This window comes from Eulemur rufifrons, chromosome 15 (genome assembly GCF_041146395.1).
Source record: "Eulemur rufifrons isolate Redbay chromosome 15, OSU_ERuf_1, whole genome shotgun sequence".
Lineage (NCBI taxonomy): Eukaryota > Metazoa > Chordata > Mammalia > Primates > Lemuridae > Eulemur > Eulemur rufifrons.
The window spans coordinates 80367907-80382768 of record NC_090997.1 but is presented as its reverse complement, the minus strand read 5'-3'; the positions used below and the strand labels follow the sequence as shown (position 1 = coordinate 80382768).

General features: G+C 39.4%; 1 protein-coding gene across 6 annotated transcripts in view; it reads right to left on the bottom strand.

The window, feature by feature from the left end:
* Positions 1 to 5786: 5786 nt before the first annotated feature.
* The window catches only part of AKAP7 (A-kinase anchoring protein 7), a 121792-nt gene continuing 112716 nt past the window's right edge, over positions 5787 to 14862 (bottom strand). For 3 of the 6 annotated variants that reach the window (XM_069487348.1, XM_069487350.1, XM_069487352.1), the window contains one exon: positions 5787 to 7786. In XM_069487348.1, the coding sequence (XP_069343449.1) occupies positions 7590 to 7786 (197 nt within the window). In that variant the 3' untranslated portion in view covers positions 5787 to 7589. The remainder of the gene's footprint in view (positions 7787 to 14862) is intronic. The other 3 variants (XM_069487347.1, XM_069487351.1, XM_069487346.1) reach the window with 2 other exon arrangements.

The window sequence follows — 14862 nt, the reverse complement described above, 5'->3', positions numbered from 1 at the left end:
TATATAACATTTACATTATAATAGGTATTATAAGTAATCTAGAGATGATTTAAAGTATACAGGAGGGTATGTGTAGGTTATATTAAAACTATGCCATTTTATATCACCAGGGACTTGAACTTTGCAGATTTTAGTATCTTTGAGAGGTCCTGAAACCAATTCCCCAAAGACGGCAAAGAACTGTATACCATTGTATTAATAGTTAGGTACAGAGTATTCATTGATTTGTTAAAATACTTCATTATGGTAAACAACAAACTATAATACTTATTTAGCATGGGCTTGAAAGACATTCTGATTACACTAAAGACTAATTTCTCTTAAGAAAATAAAGTACAAATCTTTCACAATCTGTACTTAATGTGATGTGTTCATTGTCATTTGTATACTTACTTCATTCCTTTGATGTGAATGCTCCATTGACCTTTTTACTGTTTCCATGTGTGTCACTTAATTTAGGAGCCATCTTTCTCTAGGTGTTAGGAGAGCCCAAAAGGAATAACTCTTTCCCATTTCTATTAAGTATATCTGAAATCTTTCTATCATGAGTCTCAGGGAAAATCAATGTGTTTCTCTCTTATGTATTAGGAATATAGGGGAATTTTAATATAGCTAATATTTCCTAAAATACAATGGTCCTCCCCCCCTTATCCATGGTTTCATTTTCTTTAGTTTCAGTTACCCATGGGGTCAACCACGGTCTGAAAATAGATGAGTACAGTACAACATTATGAGAGAGTACATTCACATCTTTTGTTACAGTATATTGTTACAATTGTTCTATTTCATAATTAATTTCTTACTGTGCCTAATTTATAAACTGGACTTTATCATAGGTATATATGTATAGGGAAAAAATATAGTCTACGTAGGGTTCAGTATTCTCCATGGTTTCAGGCATCCGTTGTGAGTCTTGGACCATATCCCCAACCCCTACCAATAAAGCGAACTACTGAATCCCTACATCTGTGCATTATAGATTTTTTCTCTTAAGCATATAATGTAAAATTAAAATTTTACATTATCTTTATTTATATAAATACATATTTATACCCTTTAACAGATTAAGAGCCTATGTCCCAGTAATATAAAATATTTTTAACTTATGTTTTTATAAAGTGAATAAGAAATAGCCTTGTTATATTACCTAATGTTAATCATGTCATATTGTTTTAGAATTTAGAAGTTATCTTCTTTTTTCCCTCTAAGTCTGCCCAAACAATCATACAAACCAAAAAAGTTCTTGCAACAATGACATCATAACTACCACCACAATTGATCCTTTCAGCCATTTTCCAAGTGCAGTAACTAGGTGTTTGGATTTATGTCACACAAAATATGCAGGTGGTTTCATTTTCCTGCTTCTATCCTGGATAATGTGTGTACAGAGTGCCAGTGAGCACGTGCTCTTCAAGACTAAATTACTTCTTGATGAAGTGGAGATGAGAAGGAGCATTAACTCATTTATGCTGCTGGGAGAGCATATTTAATAGTGTGCTCCTCAACTGGGGGCTATGTGACCCCAACCTGGAGTGGATTTGGGAATGGGGGGATTACATTTCGTTGTCACAATAACTGGAGTCTGCTGCTGGCATTTTAACCCTGGGGGTCAGAAATGGTAACTTCTTATTATGTACAGAAATCATCCCGCACTACAAAGAAGTATCCAAAGCAAAATGCCAACTGTGCCCTGTGTTGAAATACTGATTTAGTGGAGTGTAGCCTATATTTGTCAAGATTTTTAGTTGCAAACAACAGAACCAACTTTAGCTAGTTTAAGTGGGAAAGGAACTTATTAAAGAATACCTAGTAGCTCACAGACTCCCCAGACGGTCCAGAAAAGTGGGCCAAATGGCTAAGCAGGAACGATGACCCATTACGCTGCCAGCTGCTCTGGGGGAGCTCTGTTGCCACTCCCCTCTGCCAGCCTGTGCTACCTACACAGAGTGTGTGATACCCCAGATAGGACCTTCGCCACTCCTGCTTCTGAGGACTGGCTATCTCTCCACCATCCTCACCAGAATGAATTGATTCCACGCAGGGTTTCTCTCTTGCTTGGCAGAGCCCAGGTCACACGTCTGAACCCCAGTGACATAGAAAACTGAGACAGTGAGTTCCTGGTCTCTATCCTGGGGAAGCAGGACTCACAAGGTCGGAAGCTACGCAAATGTAGGAAAGGTGTTCAAAAGATGCTAGGCAGTCACTTAAGTATGACAAATGTCCACCAAATCACCAAAAGCCCTTGTCACATGCCTCTCCCTAAAGGCACTTTACCAAGCATAGAGCTGGTAAAAATATCTTCTCTAAATTTGTCTTCCAGAATCTTAAAAAGATATGCTTAGTTTCTCCCCACTGTTGCATATTCATGCCATTTTCTCTACCTCAATTAGCATATCAGATACTTTTTGGATCGGTGCATATGTATTATTTTCGCTTCTTTCCTCAGCAATGTAATTCCTTTCCAGCTGTAAACTCCTACTTCTTTGCCCTCTCACCTCATACAACTTTATATATATATCCCATGAGTGTTTTCAAAAAATGTTTTGAAATTGTGGGTAAGATAACATATATGTGACTAAAAAAATCAGTGAAGAAACTGCAGTATACTTTGATTCAAAGACATTACTACGGTGACATTGTGCCCAAATGGTCTTTGGCAGGAATTGGTAGGGAATACTTTGAAGTGTTGTACTGATTTGCTATCTGGTTACCTAAGAAGCACCTGTACAGCTGCTTAAGCTGGCGGCACTGCAGGCAGGACTGTGTCACTTTTCAAAGATGGGTCAAAGAACATACCACATAAATACATAGGGCAGTGTTATACGATAGGAGCTTTTCAGAAGTAATTTGGACCGTTAAAGGGAAAGCAATATAGGTTTACTGGAAACAATAAATTAATTTCTCAGTTTCATTGTTCCTTTGATGCTATGACAGAACTTTATGGTCTTCTGATAAGTGACTAATGATGGAATATGTAGAGGAATAAATACTGCAGTTTACTATTTTAAAATCCCCAATTGCCTGAATTTATCACTTACATTTAATGGATTCAAATAAGTAGTTTTGAGCATGTTACACTGGAGATGATAATAGCACCTTCCTTCAAAAGCTCTCAAATTACCTTATAACAAGCCTTATTATCCCCAAAACCGTGATCCAGACATGAAGTGTTGTAGCTAGTATCACAATTTTAAATTCACTGACTCCAAGTAAAGCACCCTAATATTCATTTTTGCTGTGGATAAAATGATCTCAGGGTGTGTCTTTATTAGCATGTATGCTGCTATCAAATTCACATAGGGACCTGGAAACTCCTTTTTAGAAGTACACTGAGTTTGTTTATTTTCATATAAATACTATATACCTGGAAAAATTGGAATTCAGGAATGCATCTGCAACTTAAAGATAAAATTATTATAGGTGAGAGTTGAAAGTGTTGAAAACAATGATAGGTTATCCATTCATCAATTTGTTTGGAGATACTATAAGTTTGTTGTCTTTGATTGTATAATGAAATAAATTCTTTGTTACATAATATGGTAGCTGGTTTATGCATCTGTGATTGAATACAGAAGTGCAAACACATCTTTTTGGTCATATGCCTGAAATAACATCTAGCATATGAAGTCAAACTGCTTTAATTACCTCCTCATGGGAACATCTGGTTTCTAGAAGGACTGGGAGGTGACACATTTGGGATTTTGGAATGAATAATTTGAATTTTAAAATTAATCTTAAATTAAAAATATTTTTATTTTTAATTTAAATTTTAATTAAAATTTATCAGACATAAATATAGTATATTAAAGGCCTATATAGTTAGCACTAAGATGTAGATTGATACAATAATATTAATAATCTAAGATTCTATAAATGAGGCCAAGTTCAAAGCTGACAGAATCTTGTCCTGCTGTTGAAAATATTACTTTTTGACATCCCTTAAAATACTGATGTAGGATCTACTATTTTTCCAGTCACTCGTCCCCCAAACTGTTGGAATGTGCTTAGAAAGGTGCATATGTGCCACTGGGGCTTCCTTACATGAAACTGACAACCAACACAAGCAAAACGGAACATAAAGTCCTCTAGCACTCTAGGCCTCTTGTTGCCAACAGATGGAAGAGTGGGGCCCCAACAAGAAGGCCGTAGCTGAGACGGTGGCATTAGCATGAGTAGCACGGCAGTATAGTCACAAAGAGCACTGCTATAGGGTCCTTGGAAATCACCTAGCCAAACTCTCAAATCACAGATGGGGAAGTGAGACTCAGAAAAATGAATGGGTTTGCTCAAGATCACGTGTTAGTAAGTTCAAGTCTAAAAGACATAGTCCATCTCCTGGCCTAAGCCAGCACTCTGTCACAACCATGCAGTCTCCCTGTCAGAAGACAAGGGTATATAACATACAGTACCAATTTAGGACAACTCACTCTGGCTATGTGACCCAACAATCAATCATCTATTCCGTGACTCTGATTAATGAGAACAAAGTCATTTTGAACATTTCGGATCCCAAACTTAGATTTTTACAAATTAATGTCTTACTAACTTTAAAAAATAGAAAATAAAGACAATTTATTTTATACTTTGCATTGTCTTCGTAAACCTGCTTAAATGGATATTTTATCGATAAGGATTAGAATCCTTAATCCCTCAATTAAATACCTGGGTTTTTTTTTTTTTTTTCCCAGTTCCATCACATCAGCTGACCAGTCATATATGTTCATAGAAATTAGGGCTGCAAAGGAGCTGATTTAGACAAAAGAAAGTGGCTTTCCCTTTGTTACACATCCTTAATTTGTGAAATATATTATACTTGGTGGAGAGAGGAAGTGTTACATTGCGGAAAGACTGTCAGCTTTGAAGTAGAACAGATCCAAGTTTAAATTTAGCCCAAACTTTATTAGCTTTATGACCTTGGGCCATTTAACCATATATGGCCCCGTTTTCCCAATCTGCAAAAACACTAATTACTTTCTCACAGGGTCACTGAAGGGAAGAAATTTAATCATGTGCTAAAATCACCTGGCACTCAGCCTGGGACCTAGCGGGTATTTAACAATGGAAATTATGATTTGCAAATAAAGTAACACTAAGACATGTAACCCCAAATTGAAAAAAGCATATTATTTTAGCCTTTCGAATTATTCAGATGGATTGGGAATAGCTCCTTGAGGATATTTATAGATATGTGATGAAAAGTGCTATCTCTCTAGAAATATTGTTAATTGAGATTATGGGATGTGGCACACTGACATAGAGCCCTGGGTTATAGTTAGGTCCAGCTCCCTAATAGTCGTGGCCTTGGGTAAGGCACTCCACCTCTGGGAGTCTGTTTGCTCACTTGAAAAACAGGGCAAGGCCAAAAATACCTTTGTTTCCTACCTTAAGGATTCATCAATACTTAGGGAAGGCATCTACAAAACAGTAAAACCCTTCTACCGTTGAAAGGGGTTTTGTGGCAAGCAGCTCCCAAGTTTCTGCACCTGAGTGGATCTGCTACTATCATCTTTGCTGTTGACGCCACTTCAGTGACAGACACATTCTTCGCTGTTTGTTATTTAGACTTTTTTTGAATGTAAAGTTCTGTTGTGAATTCTCTGTGAAGCTGACTGATTTGAAATGATTTAAAAGCCTAAAGTTGAAGGTGCTTTGACAACTGTGCTATCCTGGCATGAAGGACAGGTGAAGAAACAGTGAAACTATCAGAGCTTCTGTCTGTGACTTCATTATACCAACACAAGTCCAATAACTTCCAAGAGTGAGAAGAAAAAATGAGGAAAGGCAACAAGGGAAAACAATACATTTATTAAGAGGCATGAAAATGCATAAACTCATTTATAAATAAATGTAGTATAATTTACCCAGTGAAAAAATAGCTAAAATCCATGAGTAAACTGGATTTTATATCTGAAATGATTACCTATTTGATCTCTAATAACTTCCCCTCCATCATGATCTATTGGTAGCAGCAATTTTACAATGACTATAGAAAAAGCTGTTAACAATAATCATCACATTTGGGGAAATTTTTCAAGAGTGCTCTTTAAAAATAAACCAGTGCAAACAAATTCAGATTACAAGGGATATGATAAAACCTGGAGATTATCTTCAAAAAAGTAGAAAATAAAAATCCCAAACATTTATTCATTAAGAAATGAAAAAGCAAACTACAATTTTGATCTGTGAAAAATAATATATGGATATTATAAAACATTCCTAACCAATGATTACAATAATTACATTTATAAATGTTCATTCAAGTACTAATGTTCAATAAACATTCAAATTCTCATTAAAAGTAACACTAGATGTGGACGGGCCTGAACAATGCTTCTTTTGATTTAACAACAATCACGTTAACAGGAGGCAAGTGACCCTTAAAATACTGTTGTTGGCTTTGTTTTTTGTCTGTAAATGATTTTTTTCACAGTCTATATTTTTTATCTACAAGGACCCGAGAAACATCTCACAACAGCTCATTAAGAAGTCATTTCTATAAAACAACTATCAATATAACAGAAACAGACACTCTAAAACACAAGTTTAGCTGAAAAAGTAATAGGGCTGAATCAATTTTCTTTGGCAAGAAATTAATTCCTTACCAAATGTTGGTTTGCTGCTGTGCAGACACTGTCGGAACACTTCTTTGGTATTTACCAAAGAGTTACTTAATAAGCTGAAAAGATTTCACAAACTATGTTGCCATAATAGCAACATAGAGCTTATGTCAAAGTCATGCCAAAATCAACATCATTTGCCTGATTACTGTTGCTAATGAGTCTTCCTTCAAAAAGCTCCTTCCTAATTTTGTCCTGAGTCTCAGGCTTTAATAAAAGTTCCTTTATCTGTTTCACTTTGGACTTCAGACCCATCCTTTCTTGATGCAATGCTTCATTAATTAAGTCTTGAATTCCAAGAGGTTTCTTGCCTAAGAAAAAAAAATTATATAATACATTTAAAGTACAAATGCCAATGAAAAACATCACATATGGCACACTGACTTATCAAAATTAAGGTTAAAAAAACCTTTAAAATGTTGCCCACATTTTATAGAAAAGGTTGCATTTCACCAAAAATATATCATTTACATGAGACATAATTGACTATAAATAAAGATCACTGCATAGCAATAGCACATTTAGGACAAACATGAAACATGGGCAGATGATCATTTCAACAGTGGTTATTTCAAACTTAGCACTTGATAGCTGTGTGTGAGAGTTTTGGCCTCAGATAAAGTAGTCAAATGCCCTGCTAGTCAATATAAATGGCAGTATTCTGTTTATGCCAAGGCCTCTTCCATGGCCTTTGTGTCCAGGAGGCATAACCCAAGTCCCCTCTCCCTCGTGCCTGGTGGAGGGCAAGTGAAATTTGGGACATTCTTCTTTCATAAAGTAATTTCCTCTACCAGTCCCAGCTCTCCATTCCTCTTCTGTCGTGTTTCAGATATGCAAACACATCGATCACGAAAATTTTAGGCAATCTCCAACAAGAGAAACTTAAATGGCACATGGCAAGTCAGTCTCTAGACTCAGCAGAGGGGGGAGCAGGGATGCTTTTCAGGGAGCAGCAGGAACCTGGCTGGGGACTCATTTCCTGTTGTTCTCACTGTCATTGCCATTCCGATCAGCCTCTTCGGTTTTCACAGAGCTCCCCTCCCCTGGCTTGTTTTTATTCTGTGTCTCATCCAGATACTGCTGGACAGCCTTGAGCACTGCGTTCTCCACCAGCCTCTTACTGAGCCTTACCAGTTCCGCATCATCGGGCTCCCCTCCATTCTTTTCACCTACATTCCACAACAGAGAAGAGAGGTCACTGAGATCACATTGCCACAGAAACTCAGCATGCAGGGGCCGGCTAGTTCCGTTAGATAAAAAGGAGCAAGTGTCCTTCAATTTAGTAAACTGGATCTATAAATCCAAGAATAGTGGGTTGGCTTTTCGTTTGGTATTTGCAGAATCGGGAGCCTGCCAATTCCTGAAGCCTTCAGGTTGAAAAGTAGTTCATGAGTCCCAATCTAGAAGTGCTCTACCTAGCAATGCTGCAACTTTCCCATTTATACTTGGAAGTTTTGTTCTCCCATCCAAGGCTAATTGCTACTATAACGTCCGTGTGCCCACTACCTGGAGCCTCAGACGTGTGAATTCACCAAGTAGAGCTACCTCTGCTTCCCCTTCTCCGATGCCAAATATCAGTTGGTCGGGATTTCCTACCATCTCATTCCTTCAGATCACTAATTTTAAAATGCTTGGCCTATAGATTGGTTGTTAATAAACTCTCAGCATCCCCATGACGACAAAAGTAGTTACTTACTGCTAGGAACTGGTTTAAAATAAGCTTGTAAGACTAATATTCTTTTTAATCTCAGTGCTATTGCTGCAATTTAAAAAAGAGGAAATTCTCCAAAGAACAGTTTGGGTTATGATGGTAAATAACTAGATGTTAATATTTTATGGTCATTTTGCTTCCTTATGAGTGATGATCCCGGTCTAATCACTCCACCTTTCATTCTACTTTAAAAGAGCTGGTTCCCATCTATTCTCACACTATACATTTCCCAGTCACTCCCTTCCTTGTCTCCCTTAGCTGGAGAAAGGAACTAAGGGGCCCTTTTCCCATGTCCATTCAGCACTCTCCTTCCCTTGAGCGGTGGACCCAGAAGGCAGATGGTTGGAGGCAAAGAAGTCACTGGAATGCCCACACATTAAGATCAGCTGAGTTCTGGAAGATCACCCAAGGGCTCCAGAAGGCAAAGCCACTGTTGCACTTGCATCTTTGGGTCTGGGACAGGCGGATACAAAGGGTGTGAGCTGGAAGATGGACATTATTTTCTATCCTCATACATGACAGGGATTGAAGAACAGAAGCAGCTATGCCAAGGGTGAAAACTGGCCCCCAACCCTTTGGAGCCCATTGCTCATAGGTTACACACGTCCAGGACCAAGTCCACTTATGACCACCCCCATCATTCCTAGTGACATCTGAAGAGAAGAGAGGATGGGGTGAGACCCATCTAGAGAGTATAACAGTAGGAAGCTTTAGCAGCTACCTTCCCCTCAGACCAGGCAACATGGCACCCCAGACCAAAAGTCCACGATAGAACATTTGAAGTACAAAATATGTTTAGAATTGAGTACACTTCAACTCGGTGATAACTATATAGAACTTACTAAACATAAATATGTTAGGATAGTATTAAAAGAAATTCATTACTGATATCACTTTTGGGGGCAAGTTAACAGTATATATATTACTAAGAATGAATGTGCATACTGCCTAATATTTAAAGGATTTTTATCTCAATGTTACAACACAGTGTTTACACTATAGATGACATCTCCAAATGCATTACCTGGAACTATTTGTACAATGGCTCTTCAAATTTAAAAGGGGAACTCAAACTGCAAATGAAGGAATACTTTTTAAGCACCCTTCAAGACACTGCAAATGACTCTCTGCATCTGCCACCCTACTCGTGCTCTGCCACGAGGCCAGAGACTGCATTTCTGGGGTCTGTTCTGACCCTAGTCAGCTTTCTCACTGGTAAAATAACAGGATTGTATTTGAGTCTAATTAATAACTCAATCTCCAAGACCCCTCTTAGGTCTGGTATTCCATGCTTCCGTGATTTCTATCAGTCCACATCAAGTGTCCCTATTGCTTGAAACATCAAGAGATCTAAAACACAAAAATCTTCCCACAGAAAGCTAATTCCTCCTTCTGACTGTCCTATTTTTGTTTATGCATTTACTATTATCCAAGTCAATCAGGCTCAAAACAAGATTGTCACCATGTTTGACGCTTTCCTTTCCCTCATCAACCCACTTAATTACCAAGCCTTGTCAACGTGCGCTTCAGTTTCCTCCCTCTTCGATGCATCTGGTCTGACACCTCTAGATTAATATTTCTGAAACATCCCTTTCACTCTCCACTCTACAGGGAAACTTAAGCCTGTCTTCCAACGCTTTCTAAAATTTGCCTTCCAGCCTGATCCCCCACTACTGCCACGTGACTGTCAGCCTCCGACATCTCCTCAGGAACCTGCACACCGTTCCCTAGCTATAGACAGCCCTCTCTCTCTCCACAATTAAAATCCCACCTACTCCATGAGGCCTTCCCTGACTAGCCCAGCTTAGAAGTATGGGCCTTCACTGGATTCTGATAACTCTTACTGCATGGCCGTTTGGCCATTCATTCGGCAAGTGTGCACTGAGGATCTACTATATGCCTGGAACTCCTCCAGCCCACAACGACACAGCAGTGAGCAAAGCAACATCTCACTGGTTCTCTATTCTTAATTCCTTTACAAATTATGAGCATTGTGTATTAATGTATTTATTCAACACTACTGATTCATTATCTGCTCTGCTATTTAATAAAAACATAGTCGTGAGTACAGAAACTACATCTTGGGCTTCTCAGTTATCTCCCCCTCTGCTAACATATGGCACAGTTTATTGGCTCAATAAACATTTGTTAGTCGAGAGAATAGTTGATTGAAGTCCTTGAAGGCAGTAACAACATTTTTAGATGTTATTGTCTTCCTATAAGGATAGCATGCCATGGCCAGAAATTTAAATTTAATATTAAACATAAAAGTTAATATTTAATATTAAAACAAGAGCAGAGAATTCCAAAATAATTTAAATATCCATGTGAAAAATCCACATCTACTTTGCTTGATGAAACTGGTCAATAAGACAAAATATTAACTATATTAACTACCTACAATAATTAACTAACCAATCAGAAAAACAAATAAAACTAATGAATCATCCAGATCTATCCTGGACTCCAGCTTCCCTTACGATTTCTGCAAAGCATCCTCCAGATAGCAACATTAATCCAGGAACAAGCCCATACAAAGGCTTATGACAGAGCCCTGCAAAGATACAGCAATTAAAAAAATGTGTATCTTCATTCCAGTGAGATCTTATTTATGTCCCAACTTTTAGTGGACTTAATTCAACTTAATTAAAAAGAGGCATTTAAGATTAAAGTTATGGTGTATTTTTTTTTGCCCACTGCTGGAATAGGTTATCTGTCTCTCACAAGGATGTCTCAGATAAATGACTAAATTCATTGTATTTCAATTGTAGCCTGGTTAACAATGACAGTTCAAAATGCCACTGCAACGTATATAAACCGTTTTTTGATATTCCAACAAAAGTACATACAAAAATTATTCCCAATGTAAACAACAAACTCAAATATTCTTTCTTGGTCTACTTGGGTTACTTAATATCATACCTACATAAAATGACAGATTAACCTTTGTCTTGGACACCATTATTTTAGAAATCCCCCCAGAATATTCTTGATCAACTTCTTAGGAGAATAGTAAAAATATAAAAGAAAGGTAATGAAAAATCTTTTAACCCGACCAAATACAGTACTGTCTCTAAAAGAAGACTTAAGAAACTTTTCAACAAACTTCAAATAAGCAATTCTACCTCCCGTAGAAGTTGTAGCATCATGAACCCAGGATTTGTACCTGGGATTCTGTTTTTTGTTTACAGTACCGGAGATCTCTGATACCAACCCAGCACAGGGACAGAATTTATTTCTGTAATCATAAAAAAGAAAACAAATGAACTCCTGTGTGGTAGCAAGAATGTTTTACACCTGTTAGGATAACTGAAGGTCAACGTTAATGTGGCTCAGCTGGTCTTAGTGCGTTGACAATAACTTAACTGATGTCACATGAAGGGCTCCGAAAACCATCAACACCCCACATCTACTGCCAATATCTGGGAACCTGTTTATTCTGACAAGAATAAATCCCACTAATTTTCTGAAGAGGGAAATGAAGAAAATCTTCATTACAATATAATGTAAGATGAAGGGAGACAGTGAAACCACATTAAAATAAAAAAAAATTCAAACATTAAACACGAGAGCATTGAAAGTTCTGAGGGAGGGCAAGATGGCAGACTAGAAGCAGCCCACACGCACCGCGCTCAAGGAGAGGATGAAAGTTGCAGGTGGATGTCCACCTAGGGATGGGCCTTCTTGAAAAGAGCATTGTGAATCATCAGAGAAGGATGGGGGGGGGACACTCAGAGTGAAGGAGAAGGTGACGGGGTGATTCATTCTGCAAGACTGGAAGGAACACCTAGGGAAGGACAAGAAGCGAGAACCCTGGGTTCCACACTCCCCACATGGACACTGCAACCTGAGCTTTGTGGGGGGCAGCAGGACACCACTGCAGCCCTCCAGACTGATCAGGGAGCTGCTTGGAATCTATGCAGTGACACTGCACTAGACAGTGGGCACAGCAGGGACCAGGTGGCTTCCATTGCTGGGTCACTGCAGCTGACCCCATTCTGAGCTCTCAGGTCCAGAGCACCTGGTCTACACAGGGCTCAGCTTTGTGGCAGCCTCCTCCGTGCGGCCCTGGCCAGGCTGGGAGGAAGCAGGGAGAGCTGAGCAGACGCTTTCACACACCATGACTGGGAGCCAGGCACCCCTCCCCCCACAGGGGATTTGAGCAGAATGGGCACCAGACACCACCTGAGAAGCCCTGCAGCGACTGCCTCCATGGGACCTGGGCAGGGGGGAGAGCCCTGGCTGCCCAGCACCCCGGACCTGTTGCCCTGACCCCACGACCCCCATGCTGCTACCCAGCCTAGCAGCTCTGCCTGCACAGTTCTCATGCTGCTGCCCAGCCCTGCAGCTCTGACCTGAGGCTCCAGCTGGACCCTGTAACTCTGGCTTTGAACCCAGGGCTCCAGCACTACCACCAATCTCCAGGGCCCTGCCTCTGAGGCTTTAGAACAGGCCCCATGGCTTCACTGCCAAGTCTCCAGTGCTGCAGCCGGAACTCACCCCCATGGCTTCCACTGGACACCTGGCAGGAACCACGCGCCCCGCCCCCCCCCCCCCCCCCCCACAGTGCAACGCTCCACCAGGGACCCACTGGCCTCCAGCCGCATTTCACCTGGGCCTAGTTGGAGTGAACACACCCAGCCCTGACATCTATGATCACTGCCTAGATATCCTCACCCAGCTACCACCGTCACCACCATGGGGAGATATGGGCAAAACAATCTCTTACAATGTCATCTTCCATGGAGACACATTCACCCAGCAACCAACCTGAGCTTCCAACAGCAGCCTGGGGAACAATCCACCACTCTGCATGAAGATCATCCAGCACAGGTTTAGACTGTGTCAATCACAGGGGAACGGGCAACATAGAACAGCTGCATTACAGGCTCTCAGTGCATCCGCCCCTCCCCTGCATCGTCAGTCTTCCAGAGTAGGTCACAAAAGCGCCATCTAGGGACCTCTCCTTCTTCTCATCAAGTAGAGTTCCAGCAAAGAATGTAACAGGTGCCCTGCAAACCTATCAGCCCTGAGCTGAGAGAAGAGGATTCAGATGAGAAGAAACCAGCAAAAAAACTCCAGCAACATGAAAAAACAAAAACAGTTTGACACCATCATGGGATCCCAACCAAAACGAAATTGTCAAAGTGTCAGAAAAGGAATTCAGAATATGGATGTCAAATAAGATGAATGGAATTGAAGTGAAATTAGAAAACAAAAAGATGCCAAAAGAATATTTCAGGAAATCAATGAAAAAATTAAAAAGTCACTAAAGAGCTAGACAACATAAGAAAGGCAATAACAGAACTTAAAGAAATGAGTCATTTAGAGAATTTCAAAACACAGCAGAAAGCATCAACAATAGGCTAAACCAAGCAGAAGAAAGAATTTCAGAGCTTGAAGACAATGCTCTCAAACTAAGTCAGTCAAAGATGAAGAAAAGAGAATAAAGAAGAACAATCACTCAGAGAAATATGGGACTATGTGAAGTGAACTAATACACAAATTATAGGTATCTCTGAGGGAGAAGAAGATTCCATCCACAAAGCATAGAAAATCTATTCAAGGGAAGTATTGAGGAAAACTTCCCTAATATTACCAGAGATTAAGATATACAGATACAAGATGGTCATTAAACACTGGGAATGTTCATAGCAAACAGAACATCTCCAAGACACATAATCAAGTTGACCACAGTCAAAATGAAGGAGAAAATTCTACAAGCAGCAAGACAAAAGCAAGAACTAACCTACAAAGGACAACCCATTGGGCAGACTACTCAGCAGACAACTTACAAGCCAGAAGGGATTGGGGCTCCATTTTTAGTCATCTTAAACAGAACAACTGTCAGCCAAGAATTTTGTATCCTGAAAAACTAAGTTTCATAAATGATGGAGAAATAAAGATTTTTTTAGACAAGCAAATGCTAAGGGAATTTGTCACTACTAGACTGGCCCTACAGGAAACACTCAGTACTGCAATAAACATGGAACAGCAAAATAGATACCCACCAGTGTAAAAACACCTGAAAGTTAAAGCTCACAGCCCTAATAAAACAATAGCACAAGAGGGAAAACAAAACAGTAGGTTAAACCTAACATGATGAACACAACAGCATCCCACGTATCAATACTAACACTTGACGTGAACAGTCTGAATGCCCCACTTGAAAGACAAAGACCGTCTAAGTGGATGAAAAAACACAACCCAAGTATCTTGTCCCCAGGAACCACATCTAACACCCAAAAACTAACAGACTGAAATGAAGGGATAAAAAAAAATATTCCATGCAAATGGAAATCAAAAGAGAGCAGGTATAGCCTTTTTCATATCAGATAAAATATACTTTAAATCAACAATGGTAAAAAAGACAGAGATGGTCATTATAAGGGAGCAATTCAATGAGAAGACATAACAATCCTAAAGATATATGTACCTAACAGGAGCTACCAGATTCATAAAGCAAATTCTACTAGATCTAAGCAAAGAAATAAACGGCAGCATTGTAATTGCTGAGGACTTCAAGACCCCACT